The sequence below is a fragment of the Mobula birostris genome, chromosome 31 (genome assembly GCF_030028105.1).
Source record: "Mobula birostris isolate sMobBir1 chromosome 31, sMobBir1.hap1, whole genome shotgun sequence".
NCBI classification, from domain to species: Eukaryota; Metazoa; Chordata; class Chondrichthyes; order Myliobatiformes; family Myliobatidae; genus Mobula; species Mobula birostris.
Window position 1 is genome coordinate 17,705,649 of NC_092400.1, and position 16,388 is coordinate 17,722,036.

Below are 16,388 nucleotides of genomic sequence, written 5' to 3' on the forward strand. Positions count from 1 at the left end.
ACCCACATAATCACAAGTAGAAGGTATAAACTCCATTCACTATCAGGACCAAACCTCAGTGCTTGGAGCTGTGGGCAGCTTGGCCAATATAGTAGGTTTACCGAGTACCTTAAAGGATGCTGCTCCTTAAAAACTGACCACATAAACTATTAGTTGGTATTATTTAAACCCATAACAAGACATTGTTAAATCAACGTCTTCTCCTGACTCCCAAAGCCTTTTCACTATCTACAAAGTCAGAAATACAATGGAATATACTCATCATTTCCTCCAATGAGTGCTGTCCTGACAACACTCAGAATCTATAGACAACACAAACAGTTAATCCATTCCCTCCTCTTTCAGCATACAGTATGTACTCTTTACAAATCACAGGGTGGTTACTCACCAAAGCCACCCGAACACACCACTCTAACAGCGTAAAGGGCAGCAGGCACACAGGAACAGTACTGTACCACTACAAGGTTTCCTCCCAGCTTACAATGTTTCTTATTTAGAAACACACTCAATGGACATTTTATGAGGTACTCCTTGTACCTAATAAAGTGGCCACTGAGTGTAGGTTTGTGATCTTCTGCTGCTGTAGCCCACCCACCTCATGGTTTGACGGGTCCTGCATTCAGAGATGCTCTTTCGCACACCACTGTCGTTAACACATGGTTATTTGAGTTAATGCCACGTTCCTGTCAGATTGAACCAACCTGGCCATTCTCCTCTGACCTCTCTCATTAACAAGGCATTTCCACCCACTGCACTGCTGCTCACTGGATGTTTTTTGGAGGTTTTTTTGCCCCATTCTCTGTGAACTCTAGAGACCGTTGTGCATAAAAATCACAAGAGATCAGCAATTTCTGAGATGGCCAAACCACCCTGTCTGGCACCAACAATCATTCCAATCAAAGTGACTTAGATCACATTTCTTCCCCACTGATGTTTGAATAACAACTGAACCTCCTGACCTTGTCTGCATGCTTTTATGCGTTGAGCTGCTGCCACATGATTGGCTGATTAGATGTCTGCATTAACGAGGTGTACTGAACGACCTAATAAAGTGGCCACTGAGTATATGTTGCTGTTTATGTATCACCAATGGAAATGAGTGTTAGAATTCACTACCGCCACTGCAGTACTTCCTTTACTAAAACTGCACCAGTTCATGACAGCAGCCCACCACCAAAGCCTCCTCATGGACAACTTACAATGTAAAATAAATTCCTGACAGCAAACATCACAGGCAGTAAAATTATTAATATTAGTTTTTTTTTAAATAGAAGGATATGTCATTGAAACAGAAACCACAAAATAGCTTAAATGCTTTTTCCTGGGAGAGTAAAGGATACACTCCAATCCAAAAGGGCAGGAAATAAACAGACCAACCTGTTTATTTATTCAGCACAAGACTAAAAGCAGGTTGCTGTACTGTGACCAAAATACAGTACATCACTGTAATTTTTTTCCCAATAACTAACTTTATCTTGCCTCTACCATCTCAAATTAAAGACCAGACTTTATATGAAGATAACACAAATAAAAAGTTGCATATACACGAAATACTGGAGAAACTCGGCGGGTCAGGCAGCATCTGTGGAGTGAAGTGGGCAGTCAGCTTTTCAGGTCTCATTGACGGTCTGTTTCCTTCTAAAGATGCTGCCTGACCTGCTGAGTTCTTCCAGCATTTCGTGCGTATGCAACTTATTATTTGTGTTGTTCAGCATTTCGTGTGTATGTAATTTCTGTGTACAGCTCCAGATTTCTTGCATTTTGGAGTCCTATTAGTTTTGTGAAAATTCGCTTATTTTTTCATCGAATTACTTTAGAACTCTTTTACATTTACTCAGACTATATGGAAGTGGACTTGGTTCCATATACAATTCATTCCTTATCATTAGAGACTGCTGGAAAAAGCGAAAGGAAAACATCAGTGGTATTCCACAAGTGCAGAGTATCAGAATCTTGAAAGCAATGAGAAATAAAAATGGAATATATCCAAATATACACAGATTCTTTGGTTTATCACTATGCTAATTATAACCAGACCATTCAAAGAAAATCTAGTAGTAGAGTAGGAATTTTGGTACAGTACTTTTTATCTTTTTCCCCTTCCATACTATCACAGCTGACACAGACTATTATTTCCAGTACCATCTTTATATGGCTCTAGAGGTAGAGGATATAATCAGTAGCAATGAGGAATAAAGCAATAAATGTACACTTTTTTCATACGTAAATAAACTTTTATGTTAAAAAATCCCAAGTACAAAATTTGCAATTACATTGCTACAAAGTCAGTTTGCGGAGTTCTCGGAAACTCTTAAGTTAAAAAAAAGTTAATTCTATTGGTAGAACTATTATAAATGTGCAAATAAGGACTTTGACCACCTTAGTTAAACTATAAATGCATTGGAATATAAAATGGAATATATCCAAAAAAGATACAAAATGACATACATGTAGTATTTAATTAAATACAGAACGATAAATATTATTTTGTTGTCCCGTGCAATAAAATACCTTCATGATAAATATATGCATTGTTGCTCAAATGTTCTGTTTTCCAATGACATCCTTCAATTGGGAAGGAAAGGCTGGTGAAAATTAACCTTTACCAGTATTGGTAATGTTAACCCAAGAAGAGGCTCAATTCCCTATGGGATCATTTGGCAACTTTCCTTCCAGTTTACCTCTCTCTCATGTGGTGACTGCTCTGCCATTTCACACACACTAGCATTCTAGCAGAATCTGTGACACTTCCCTATACAGTGGAGATAGTGTCCTCATTCTAGTTGATGTTATAAACTCTAATTGAGTACTCCATTTCTAGAAATACTGGTTTGCTTAAAAATGTAAACTTAATATATTTTCTAGTAACATGGCAGGATGCTTAAATAAAATGGTGCATACACACTGCTAATATAAAGAAAACTCAAATTTGAAAAAAGTTGAGAGGGACAAGATTTATATTAATCATTAATGATAGTAAATAGGTATATGCAAGATGAATGAGGAATATATTAGTTAGACAATAGAGGGACCACCAAATTATAAAAAAAATACAACTTATACAATTAACTTAAAAAAAATTAAAATAGTTCAATATTTACAGGTCAATATTTAAAGGCTCATATTTGAATAAAAAATAATTTGACAGAATATCCTTCCTGCATGATTTTTTTTTTATAGTAGAATTAATTCAGTGTTCTACCAATCTACCTAGATGAAAGAATCCTTTAAATCCCTACACATGCTGATCTCTACCAGGCCAATAATTGCCTTCTCTGCTACAGCAACATCACTGCTGATCACTACATAGCACTCATACTAAACTCATAGTCATAGTCATACTTGAAGTCAAAGTGTGAATTGGAAGTGACCAGAGAATTCAGATTGTACTTTGCGGCTTTTTCCTTTCATTTGCCCAAAAGATTGATCAACTTTTCATGGGAAGTTCACTGCTTGGGAGCGGGCCTCAGGGCGCTTATTCTGTTTGCTTTCCTTGGCTGGAAAGTCTATAACAAGGAGTCATGGGCTCCGGATAAGGGTTACCTGTTTAAATTTGACAAATTTCTTTACAAAGGGTTCTGAATTATTTGTAATTCACTACCAGGTAATCATGGTTTTTATTTGTTGAGTAGATTCAGGACCAAGATCTGTGAACTTTTGGAATGTAGGGGAAGGAATAAATATGCGGGAGTGGAGTTTAGATGAAAGGTTGCCAGAGATGTATTTGAATTTCAGAACAACCTTCAGGGTTATTTGCCTGCTTCGGTTCTGATACCTTCTATAAAAGCAAACATACTTCAATATAAATTACAATTTGCTTACAGTACATATAAAACATGGAGAGAACTATAATTATTCTAGAAACTGAATGCTACTTGATGGCCTAATGATAAACTTACAATAAATACTTGACAGATCAAATGTACTTCAGAAATTCTCTATAATGAATTGTTACTTTAAATTCCTGCCTTTCTATATTAGATTCCTTGTTTGAAGTTCTTTCACTGTGCATCAGAAAATGTTCAGAACTGTCAGAAAATGATTGAGAAACTCAAATTCACTGGGCTTATATTACAACTATACAAAATGTGGAATTACAACAAGGTTTTTTAAACAAATGCTACTAAAATTTCTAAACCTCTAAAAAATTATTCTATCCAGTCCAGAAGCATTCAAAGTGAAAAAGGCCAAGTAGATCAGGAACATTTGACACTATTTCACATCAATCATCCACTTCCTGAAATATTTACCTGCAATGAAATTCATCACAAATGCAAAAGAATAGGAGATTCCTCTTCATGTTCGTGGTTCACTGGAGTTTTATTTTTTTTTATCTGTCGCTACCACTTGCATTTCATACCTATGACTGAAGCTGAGCATCTTGAAAGAGAATGCCCACATACTGAAACTAGCTGGCTTATTTATGCTGTGGTGAAAGAAAACTCTTCAATGCTTCTCCTCTCCCATTTATGACACTAAATAGTGTGGAGTGTTGGAACTGTTATACCACAATCCCTGAGCGTTATGATTTAATCAAGCCAATGTACCTCGGTCTTTATACTTTTTAAAAAATTAGCAGGATTGGGAATTTTTAAATCCATACATTGAGAATCTGGTTACTTTTGTTCAGGTCTGAATGCATTTGCCACAAATGGTTTGAAGGATTTTGATTTAGTATCAAACAACAATTTGTAGAAATAATACCAATTTACTCTTCTCTTTGTAGAAATTGAGATTTCACTCAAAGCACCATGCTGAACATAATTTTCACATCTACTTTCAGTAGAAATGCTATAGTTAACTTGACCAAATATACACGTGAAAATGTGATGTACACATGAAAATGAAGCGTGTAATTTGAAATACTATTTCAGTCATTCTGCAAGAACAATTGCTTCCATTTATTTTTTTTTCCAATTTTCATATCTGCATCCTCTAAAACAAATCAGTACCTGGTCCATTGGTAAATATTGTGTAATTGTAATTCAGCTTGAATTTCCTTGCAGTCAAGAACCATTTACTCCGCTTTGAAAATTTCCTGTCATTATACCTCATCAAGCAGGAGTAACATTCACTGAATGGTATTTTCTTACTTTAGAGTGAACCACCATCCTGCAAAAATAAAATTCTGTAATAAGAATTTAACCAGGAATTATTTAAATAAAGCTTATAGAACACTGAAATTGACGACATGTTGAATGATGCAACCTGACCTTAATTATAACCAAACTTAAACAGCCTTGTAATTTTTTCCTTTATAATAACTCAATTGTGAATATTTCAACATCTCACCTGTGTTTTTGTTTCATTAAATGTGAGAGAATAATACTGGGCTCACTTGTTCTGGGTCTGGCTCACTGCTGGACCCTCCATTCACAGCTTTCACCTGCTAGCACTTACATGGGCCAGTTACAAAGTGTAGAATGAGTTACCAATAGCCCCCTCCCCACCACCAAACTCAAGTCATGTCCTGCTGCTGGATTGTATAATAGATCAGAATATCAATTACTCCATCCTAGATACACAACAAGTCCTTGTATGCCTGGGACTTACTAACTTACGGGAGTCTGGAGGACAATAATTCTCTTCACAGCCCCAAGTTTCTACCAGCTCATCTTGGCCAGTTACAAGCAGAATATTCATCACAAATTGTAAATAAGAAAAGGACAAATTCCTCTATAATGCAGGGCAGTATTAAGCTGAGAGTGAGGAGTGAAGGTTTAATTTCACCCAAGATCACATCTGAGAAAGGGGGCCGAATAGAAGAAAGAATTAGTTGAAGGATATGTAAATCCTGCCAGTCCCTTGGACTGTTTGTATTTGATTTTACAATTCATCTGACAAAAGAATCTTCAGCAAACAAGTCAGTCTTACTGTGCTTTCCATTTTGGAAAGCTGACACAGAAAGCAGGAAAGGAAAATGAATAGAGAAGAGCCTTTAAGATAAGATTAAGTCAAGCATAAGCCACACACACGTTTATCAATTTCAGATACAATTCTCCGCATAGCTCTGCTCTAGCTAGATTACAGATCAGGCTGTTTCATCACTCCTATACTTCATAATCTGGATGAAACTTTAGAATCAAGATTTTGCAAACCACAGAAACCAAAAGAAGCCACCAATTTTAGAAGCTGAGAAAAAGAATAAAAAGGTTCATCTCCTTCAGGTGGATTTATACTTGAGCAATGATTTCAAAGAAGTCATACCAAAGGCAGTTCACAACGATTTCACAACAGATTTTGTTTACAAGAAACACAAATTCAGTGTAAAAAAAAAAGATCTACTTCAAGACAGAATAGTTTTGTCTTTTATTTTCTGCAGTGATTTTCAGAGCCACACCATGAGGGTGAAGTTTTTTTTTCCTTCAACTCCTCTCTAATCCTTCCATCAAACCTCTATCAAAGGATAATTCTGCCTTTGTCCAATGCTTTTCCTTCTACTTCCTTTGATCCAAAACAAAAACAATCCTCACCTGGTCACAGTCTTCCCATATGGCAAATTCTCTAGCCCTGGATACATACCTTGTAAATCTCTTCCATGCCCTTCCTATCTCAGTTTTCCTGCAATGGCGACACTCAGAAATGTACAGAACACACGTTTTATACAGTTCTAACATTACTTCCCTATATGCCTTTTCCAATGAAGGTAACTATTCTGAAGTCTTCCATCCATCCCAACACCTTCAGCAACAAAATGAACACACACACTCCAAGATCTTCCTATTCCTCTATACTATTTGGTATCCTACCATTTGAAAGGAAGAAAGCAAGAGGAAGACAAAGACAAATGATGACGGAGACAGCAGCCAGAGAACTGGAAATGAATACCAATGAAGTGATCCACTTGACCTGAAAAAGGAGTGTGTGGGCTATGGCAGTCAAAGCTCAAACTGGGCACGGCACCTGATGATGATGATGATGATGATCCTACCATATATCATTTTCTTTTACTGCAAAAGCATTACCTCATATATTTCTAGGTTATCCTGAAAAGATATTTTGCAAATAAAATTTGCCTTAATTTGTACAGTAAATTATTTCAATTTTATATCACCAGAGCAGAGGTTTGTTTAGACAATGACTGGATGGCACTGTGCAATTTTCAGGAATGTAAGGAAACTGATAAGGTTGTTAGTGATGATGGCATTTATGCTTTGCTCATTAATAACGTCTTAAAAAGTATGAAAAAGTCTTAAGTGAGAGCAGAGGTTGACCTTGAATCAGAATAAATAGAGCAGTGACATCTTTACAGCCAAATCATTAGAACAATGATCTTGAACTCCATCAATTTTCTTTTCATTATTTTTCAATAAATCAAGAAAATCCAATTTTTAAACATTTCCTCCTAAGTAATCCCATGTGCAAGTAATCTGTACCCGTTTTCATTTCAGGTCCTAGTCTGATAACAAATAATATCTCCATAGTGAGGACCACATGAAACCTGTGGTTTGAGAAAATTGGGATCTACATATTGATGATAGGATGACAAGTTTTCCAAGTGAAGAAACGGAGGTTTAAATAGATGCCCTGAAACCATCGCAGTACACCCAAATGTTCACCAGTAAACAGCTTTCCCTGCTTTTACTTGGGATGGGAAGAAATTCATTGGAAACTTGCACTTTTTTCTGAGAACAAGTTATCAGGGAAATTAAGTGGCTATTAAACCTTCACTACCCTGTGTAATGCAATTCATTGACAAGCATGCAAGTGGTGACATTTGATCTCACAATTACACAGCAGCAATGACGGTTTAACCAATGTGTGTTCTCAGATCCAAGGAAATGAACATAATACTTTAATTACAGTATAAATACAACAGCAACCAATTTCTCAGCACACATTAATTTCTATGCTTGAAGAAGACAAAATTATATTGTGAGAACTATGTTTTATTCTCTAATTACGATAGACTTTTCTACCAACGATGTAATGTATCTAATTTTCACTCTTAACTTTCAAAAAACAGAAAGCTTGAGGAAGCTCAACTCACCCTCGCCTTGCTGTTGTTGGTGGGACAGGATGACAACCCGAGAGGAAGCTGAGAGTTGCGGTCCAGACTAGCAACCATCTGTCGAGATTCAGCTAGCAGGCGTTGCAGTTTACTAGTTGGTGAACAGTCATCTCGGTAAGCCTTGTAATAGTTGACATAACAAACGTTAGCAGCTTTCGTTGACAATAGACATCATAGATAATGAACACAAGTCACTTTGTAATAAGCCATGCTATACATTCTTACAAAAAACAGGACACATATCTTACCAGGTTGAAATTCATGGATATCAATGCCAAAAGTATAATTTAAAGATGGTGAATGGAAGTACTGCTGTGAACAAAAATGCTGAACCCTTCCCATTGGTGAAATGTTGATATCCAGTAGCATTGTTTTCGTAGTCACTAGGGTAACATGAAGTTGATGCTAATGCAGTTTAGAACTCCAAATGGTACAAAAGCTTTTCAAACATATCATAGTTGGCACATCTACAAGAAATGCTGTCGTAGGAAAGCATCCATCATCAAAGATCCTCACCACCCAGGCCATGCTCTTTTCTCACTGCTGCCATCAGGTAGAAGGTACAAGAGCCTCAGGACTCGCACCACCAGGTTCAACAGCAGTTACTACTCCTCAACCATCAGGCTCTTGAGCAAGAAAATGCTTACACTCACCTATTGAAATGTTCCTACAACCAAGGATCTCACTTTTAAGGACTCTTTATCCTGTTATTTCATGTTCTCGTTATTTATTGGTATTTATTTATATTAGCATTTGCAGTTTGTACGCTCTACTTGACCTTTCATTGATCCTGTTATAGCTATTATGGATTTGCTGAGTATGCCTGCAGAAAAAGGAATCTCAGGGTTGTATATGGTGTACGTGTCTGATAATAAATTTTACCTGGACTTTGATAATAAAGTAGAAATTAATTGCTAATGTATTCTGGCTGTTAGTTTACACATAACATGTTTACTACAAAATGGAAATGGACCTGATTTCAGATTAGTAACAAATGGAATTTTACTCTATTGCTGTTCAAGCATTCTCCACATTGTATTTGAAGATTGCCGTGTTCATTGTTCTTGAAAATTCCCTATGGTTGATCTTCTTAAACATGAATATCAGAGCCAGTGAAAGTTCCTAATGACCGAAATGGTTTCCTCCTCCAGTCATAAACCTTCATTCAATAGACTTTAGCAACTTACATTGTTAGAAGACTTCATTGTATTGTCCTCAGTGGAGCTCAGTCTTGCTGGTGAGTCATTTACACAAAGCTCATCATGGAGGCTGCTCTTTCTCCTGGGCATTTCCTTCACTGGTGTAGAATTCTTGGAACGTAGTGGCGACTCCAAACCATATGCATTCACTTCCAGCCTTTCGTCACTGTTATTGGCACAGCATAAATAAATGAAAAAGAAAGGAGTTTTGAAACACAGATTTCACTAAGTTCTAACCTTTGCAGAGTGAAATCTAACCCATTAACAATCCAAACAAAATAAGCAGCAGCTGGAAATGTCCCTGCAACATTCACGTGAAGAGAAAAAGAAAATCAACATTATTATCTAATTGATCGCTAGTCAATGATTCTCTCCATAGATGCTGCCTGACCTGCTGTGTATTTCCAACATCTGGGGGATCTGGGGCGGGGGGGTGGTAGACTGGACAGCAAGGAAAATTATTAAAGCTTGCAGAGGGATCTCAAACAGCTGGGCTGAAAAAGAACAGATTGGAATGTAATGCAGAGAAGTTGTATTTTGGAAGGCCAAACCAGGGTATTACTTACACAGTGAATGGGATGGCTCTGAGGTGCCCAAAACTGACCTATTAATAAAGATCCATAGTTCCTTGAAAGATGCATGACAGGTAAATGGGGTTGGAAAGACAGCCTTTGGCACAATGGCCTACACAAATCAGGGTATTGAGTATAGGAGTTAGAACGTCATGCTGAAATTGTCATGGTCCAGGTGCAGGTAAATGTGTCTAGGCAGAAAAGTAGATCAGCACAGACAAGATGGGCCAAAGTGCCTATTTCTGGGCTGTAGTACTCTATTACTCTAATTTTACATTTCCAATATTTGTGCTTTTTTTTTTAAGTCAGGTAACATAATTTTTTAAGCTTTATTTTCTCTCAATGTTCTTGTTGGTTGTTAAAGTGACAACCCATAGAATAGAATTTCAGATTCTCAGCAATGTAGAAATGCCCAAGTATTCTTTTCTAATATGCAAAACAACAGGATATTCAAGGTTTAGTAAATATAACTTGCCCAAAATTTCTAATTACTGAGCTAGCAAAGTCTCCAGAGAATAACTAGCCAGCCAAATCAGGCACCTAAGACAACAGGCGGTCAAAACAATTCAACAATTCCTTTTCTAAAGAATGTAGAGAAAAATAAATTGAGTGTCACACCTTTTTTTTTCCACACCAATAGGAGTACCTAACCCACACGAGGATCCTGAGCCATCGTTGAGATACAGCCACCACATATCTTTCACATCAACAGCCCGCTCATAGAGCTTCATCCAATTTTGTTCTGACATTGAAGCCTCCTGGTCAGTTTCATTCTCTGCAGGCAACAGAGGCATTTCTTCATTTAGTCCACATTCAATCATTTCATTACTATATTTGTCTTCCAGGTTATGATTCTCAGAAGCCTTTCCCGATTCTTTTGTTGATGCAACAGAGGTTGCACTTAGCTTTGAACAAAGAGAGTGATGATTGTCCGTTGATGTGCTGACTGTGCCAGCTTTGCAATGGGAAGAGGTGCCGCAGCTGGGACTGCGGTGATCAGTATTCATATATGCTACATTCTCATGTTCCATCGTGCTGCCATCCACAAGTCCTTCAAATCTCCACTTTTGCTTCCGTGACACTTGCTGCATGCCGCTTTCTCTTCCCTGAGGTGAGCCACAATCACTTGCTTTTGTATATCTGCAGTCTTGCTTTGGCTCAACGTATTTCGTAGGATGCTTATTAGGCTCGTTGGTGTTAAAGTGAAGACTCCTGGTCTTCCCTTTCTGATTTGCGTTTGTACACTGATCAAACTCAAGAGGAAAGGCAACTTGACCATTTGCACAATCACCATTTGCAAAATCTGATGAGCTATAATTTCTACAGTTGAGAGTATTGCGATCTTCTGTGGCCGATAAATGGCCCTGTTCTTTAGTACCAATTGGAATAAATTCAGCGTCAAGATTCTGAGTTGACTTGGCTGCTGCTTCTATGTGTCTATTGGGTATGGATTCTGCTTTAAAATCTTTGGTCGACTCCTTTGTCCATTCTTTTAAAACTATGTTGTCCTGATGTTCTTGCCCCTTTACCTTATTCTGTCCATTGTTGTTCTGTGAGAAAAATCTACCAGAACTAAAAGAAAAAAAGTATAACAGTTATAATGGATAGGCTAAATTCTGGTGTTCCCTTCAGTTTTGTAAGTGTTGATGCCATTAAAATCTTGAAAGGAAAGTCATGCCAGACATATTTCACCAAAAGGTCACCGAATCTTGGGACTTCCATTAACATTATAGCACCACAATATGTAATTACAACAGTGGGTCATGAAGTACATTCCCATAGCTAAACTCCATTCACTCCCTTTTCCCCCACCCAAAAGTCTTCTATATCTTTGGTGAACTGAGCTTAAAAATTTCAATACTCTCAGTATCAACTATGTTTTGAGGAGTCTTCAGGATTTCCACTGTCCTTGTGGGGAAAATGGTTCCTGGTTTTACTTGTAATTGAGCTAGCTTTCATCAAGATCACATTCCCTATTCTGAACTTCATATCGCATGAAATAGCCCCTCTGCACTTCCCCAGCCTGTATCTTTTAAGCAACCTCATTGGATCACAAACTTAGTAAAAATGGAAGAAATCAGACAGGAATATATAATAAACCACCCCACTTTCCTGACAACCGTTGGTCATGTAATCCAATCACTGACAGATCAGATGTAAAGACTACTTCAAAAGAAACACTTTATATTCTTTTGCCCTCTTACATATGAAGATACTCAAAATCAAACACTCCCCCAGTGTCATTAAATGAATGAAACTTCTGTTCTAATGTGGCTGAAGAAACCTGTTGTTATTAAAACATGAAAAATGTCACACGAAAAGCCATAGCAATGCCACTTTTTGAATGTATTACAAATTATCCTTTCAGATAAATAGAAGACCTAGATGGGATTGGAGGTGTTAACATCAACAATATAAGATATGCAGATGATACCACCTTAATAGCAAGTGCTGCAGAAGACCTACAAATCCTCCTAGACAAAGTAGTACAAACAAGTGCAGATTTTGGTCTAACTGTCAACTGTAAAAGAACAAAATGTATGGTAATATCAAAACAGCAGGATATTCCCAACTGCCAATTGTACATTGGTAACCAAGAGATTGAACAAAAGACCAGCTTTAATCACCTTGGTAGTTTTACACCACAAGATGCTAGAAGTAAGGTAGAAATAAAAAGAAGGATTGCCATTGCCAAAACCAACTTATAAAAAAATGAACCCATTTTTACCAACAGACACATTTCTATGATAACAAGGCTTAGGCTACTAAAATGTTACATGTCGTCAATCTTGCTGTATGTTTCCGAAACATGGACTATAACACCAGAACTCCAAAGAAACTTAGAAGCAACAGAAATGTGGTTTCTTAGAAGAATGCTGAAAATATCATATAGAGATAGGGTAACTAATGAGACAGTACTCCCAATGTGCCCATACAAAAAGATCTTAATAAGAACATTAAATGAGAGGAAACTTATTTCCTGGGCCATGTCATCAGAAAGGGAGAAATGGAATGCCTTACATTACAAGGCCGTATGCCTGGGAAATGCAGTAGAGGAAGGCAAAGAAGAAAATATATGGACACTGTGGAAGAACTAACAGATCTAAGTGTGTGAGATAGCACTGACACTGAGAGGGATCGTTCAATGTGGAGAGCCATGACCGCCCAAGCTTGTAACGCGCAAGGCATATGAAGAAGACAAACTATCTGACTGAAACCAAAGAGTAGAACACCAGTGAGGAAGATGGAGAGGCACCAAATACACTGCACCAAGCATTAACAAAAATTCAATATTACGAGCTTTCATTATATTGAGAGTAGAAGCTACATGCTTGCCCCAAAAAGTAAATCAAATATTAGTCACATTAGACCTGACATACAAATCTCCAAATAGCTTACCCCAGAATACTTTTCAGACCACACTTCCTGACACTTTCTTCATCCAAGATGCATATCTCAATCAGATTATTTAATTATCTTCTAATAAACAATCCCACTATAAATCTGCCACTTAAACTTCATAACTTACATTTATACAAGGGGTAACACACTGATACATATTAAGTAGCTTGTGCTAGTTTCAACAAAGACACAGTTATGATGAGTCCTTTCAATGTATTAAGCAAAAAGATATTGGGTTGATGACAGAAGGGGTGGCACTGGTATATGAAAGTGATATTTAAAATGACAAAATCAATTGTTTCTGCCTACCTAATTTCAAGAATTTTCTCTTCCTGCCTTTGAATCAAATCCTGAGAACTTTCAAGATTCAAATGAAGGAGCTGCAAGTCATGTTGTTGCTTTTCATTTACCTGATCATAAGATATGGAATGGCTACATATCAAATCATAGTTAAAGATGAGATAAATGCATATAACTTTTTATACAAACATCTGTTAAAGGTACACTATATACTAGAAAAATATTGTTCATTAATTTCATCATAATTTTGATTTGTGAACAAGGAATCAGTTTCTGCACACAGTCAAACAACGTAAGCTTGTTTCAATGCATTGCAACCATGAACAATTGTAATATTTATTTTTTATCAGTTTAGCTGAGTAATTGAAAAAATTGAGAAATCATTAACTACTGAATCCTATGTGCTCCATACAGAGTGGATATGCAGAATGCTCAAAAGACACCTGTAGTGCAAAGGGAAGGTTAGATAAAGGTAGCAAAAGCCCAGATTTCAGAAACTAATTAACCTACATGGATATAGCAAGACATCCAATAGCTGAAACTGCACAATAAAGATTCAATGGTTATTGACTTCTCAGAATAAGACCATAAAGCAGGCAACTGAAATATGACCATTCTTCTGATACCAAAGAAGCCACCTTGATTTGAGTAACAACTTGATTATGTTATCATAACAAGACTTGGTACCCCTACTTAACATAAAAGAAATCTTTCAATTTTAGAGAACGACTGAGACAAGGATCCTAGTTCAATGTCGGATATGTAGCTTGGGTGGTTAATGGTTGGGTTGAGTCGTTCTCTGATCTTGGCAATTTACTTGCAAACGTTTCATCACCGTCAATGTCTCCTCGCACGGTGACAAAACATTTGCAAGTACATTGCCAAGATTGGAGAACAACTCAACCCAACCAGTTTGAGGACTGTAATAACTTCCCCCTGGTGTCACAAACCTGTTGGGCAGCACAGCAGCAGGCCCCACAGATGAGCCTAAGGAACATATTTCACCGTGTTTTTGGACACATCTCAGGGACCACAAGCTTAATCCACTTTCTGCTCACTAACCAAACCACATGCTCTCATTATTCAAGGAAAAGGGCATAGTAATTTAAAAATACTCATTCTATTTTTTGTGCACTGGAATGCTTGGTTTAAATACTAATTGGGCTTTTATGCTCAGCATCTTAAATGATAAATCTGTGTCATAAATTGAAAAAACATCAACCAACAGTGAATGATTTATCTCCCTAAGTATAAAGGAAAGAAAATGAAAAATTTAAGAAATACAGAAGACCAAACGAAGAATAAGAGTCAAGAGAAAAAGAAAAGCAATGAAGAAATTGAAAACATTAGTAAAAGTGAGCAAAAGGTAAGCAAACCTATTCATCCTTGAGAAGTTAGCTCGATGGGTAGATATGGGAAATACATACATAATTCTGATCTATAAACTGTAAAACGAGTAGCCCTGTCATGATCAGAAACGTGGAAAAGGTCTATGTGAAGCTTTTCTACCATCCACAACTCAAAATGACACAGATGTAAAGAGTGAAGAAATAATGGGAAAGCTAAAGTACTTTCATTTAGGTAAATCCAAACTGTACCAGGGGTTAAAGGGTTAAATTATGGCCTACAGCATAAACTTGGATAGTTTTCAGAGAATACAGCTAATGATTATGGTCCTGCAGATAATTAAGCATGTGCAATAAAATCTGTTCATCAATAATACCTCCTTGCCAAAAATGATCAAAAGAAAACTTATGAGAAACAAGTTAAAAGTTCATCCAGACACAAGAGGCTGCTGATGCTGGAACTTGCAGCAACATACAGTCGGCTGGAAGAGCTCAAGCAGCATCTGCCCATCCAGAGCAACACACACAAAATGCTGGAGGAACTCAGCAGGTCGGGCAGCATCTATGGAAATGAACAAACAGTCCACGTTTCAGGCTGGGACCCTTCATCATGACAGGGATGGAAGGGGGAAGACACCAAAATAAAAAGGTGAGGGGAGATGAAGGAGGACAAGCTGGAAGGTGATAGGCGGGTGGGAAAGGTAAAGGGCTGGAGAGGGACAGGAAAGTGGATCTTGGCAGAAAGGGAAGAAGAAAGAACACCAGGGGAGGAGATGCCGAAGGCGGTGCGGCGTGGCAGGCATCCATACTGGGTTGGGGGCTGCCCTCTCCTGTTGGTGCTGCCCTCCGGTGTTCACTCAGTGGAAGACAAATTGGATTGCGTTCATCTGCAGCTGCACCAGCACGTGATGATGGGACTCCTGCGAGCTTGTTCTTGCAAAAACGTGGCTCCAGGACAACGTCCCATGCACCACCAATCTACAGAACTTGACACTCAGGGACTTGGATTAAAGGTTTTGATGACCATATGCTTACTGCTCTGTAGTTATACATGTTATATGTGCCTTGTGCTGTGTGTAACTGTTGGTACTGTGCTGTGCATCTTGGAACCGGAAGAGCGCTGTTCGCTTAGCTGTATCATGTATGGCTGAATGACAATTAAATTTGAACCTGAACTTGATTGTAGGTGACAGACTGATATAACACGACCCAGTTAGGCACGTTTCTCTAACTCTTAGTGAGATTCTAAAGCCATCCAGATTTATTAATCTTCCAATGGCGTGCACTAAGTGAGAACCTTTACACTGCAGTTCATGGAGTCTTTGGTCAAGCTAATTATCCGGCCCAACAGCCGTGATAGAAATAGTCTGTAATAATGAACGTCGCATGGTAATGATGGGCTTCACAGAATCTCACTGCTTTTGCCCTTGCCAGAATGAGGGTGGTGCAAAATGCCTAGCAACCTGTGCAAGAATGAACCTTCTCGGGAGGGGGAGGGGGACACACCTCTCTCCTAGTTCAATTTCAGGCTCAGAAAACATGTTTTACTATTACAGTA

The 16,388-nt window shown here is 37.8% G+C and overlaps 1 protein-coding gene across 3 annotated transcripts in view; it reads right to left on the reverse strand.

Annotated features, from left to right (window-relative positions):
• The window catches only part of hip1rb (huntingtin interacting protein 1 related b), a 174,818-nt gene that overhangs the window by 144,165 nt on the left and 14,265 nt on the right, over positions 1-16,388 (reverse strand). For 2 of the 3 annotated variants that reach the window (XM_072247669.1, XM_072247668.1), the window contains exons 11-14: positions 13,494-13,594; positions 10,401-11,354; positions 9,199-9,376; positions 7,991-8,131 (exon numbers count right to left, since the gene is read on the reverse strand). In XM_072247669.1, coding sequence (XP_072103770.1) covers positions 7,991-8,131; positions 9,199-9,376; positions 10,401-11,354; positions 13,494-13,594 — 1,374 coding nt within the window. The remainder of the gene's footprint in view (positions 1-7,990; positions 8,132-9,198; positions 9,377-10,400; positions 11,355-13,493; positions 13,595-16,388) is intronic. The other variant, XM_072247670.1, reaches the window with a different exon arrangement.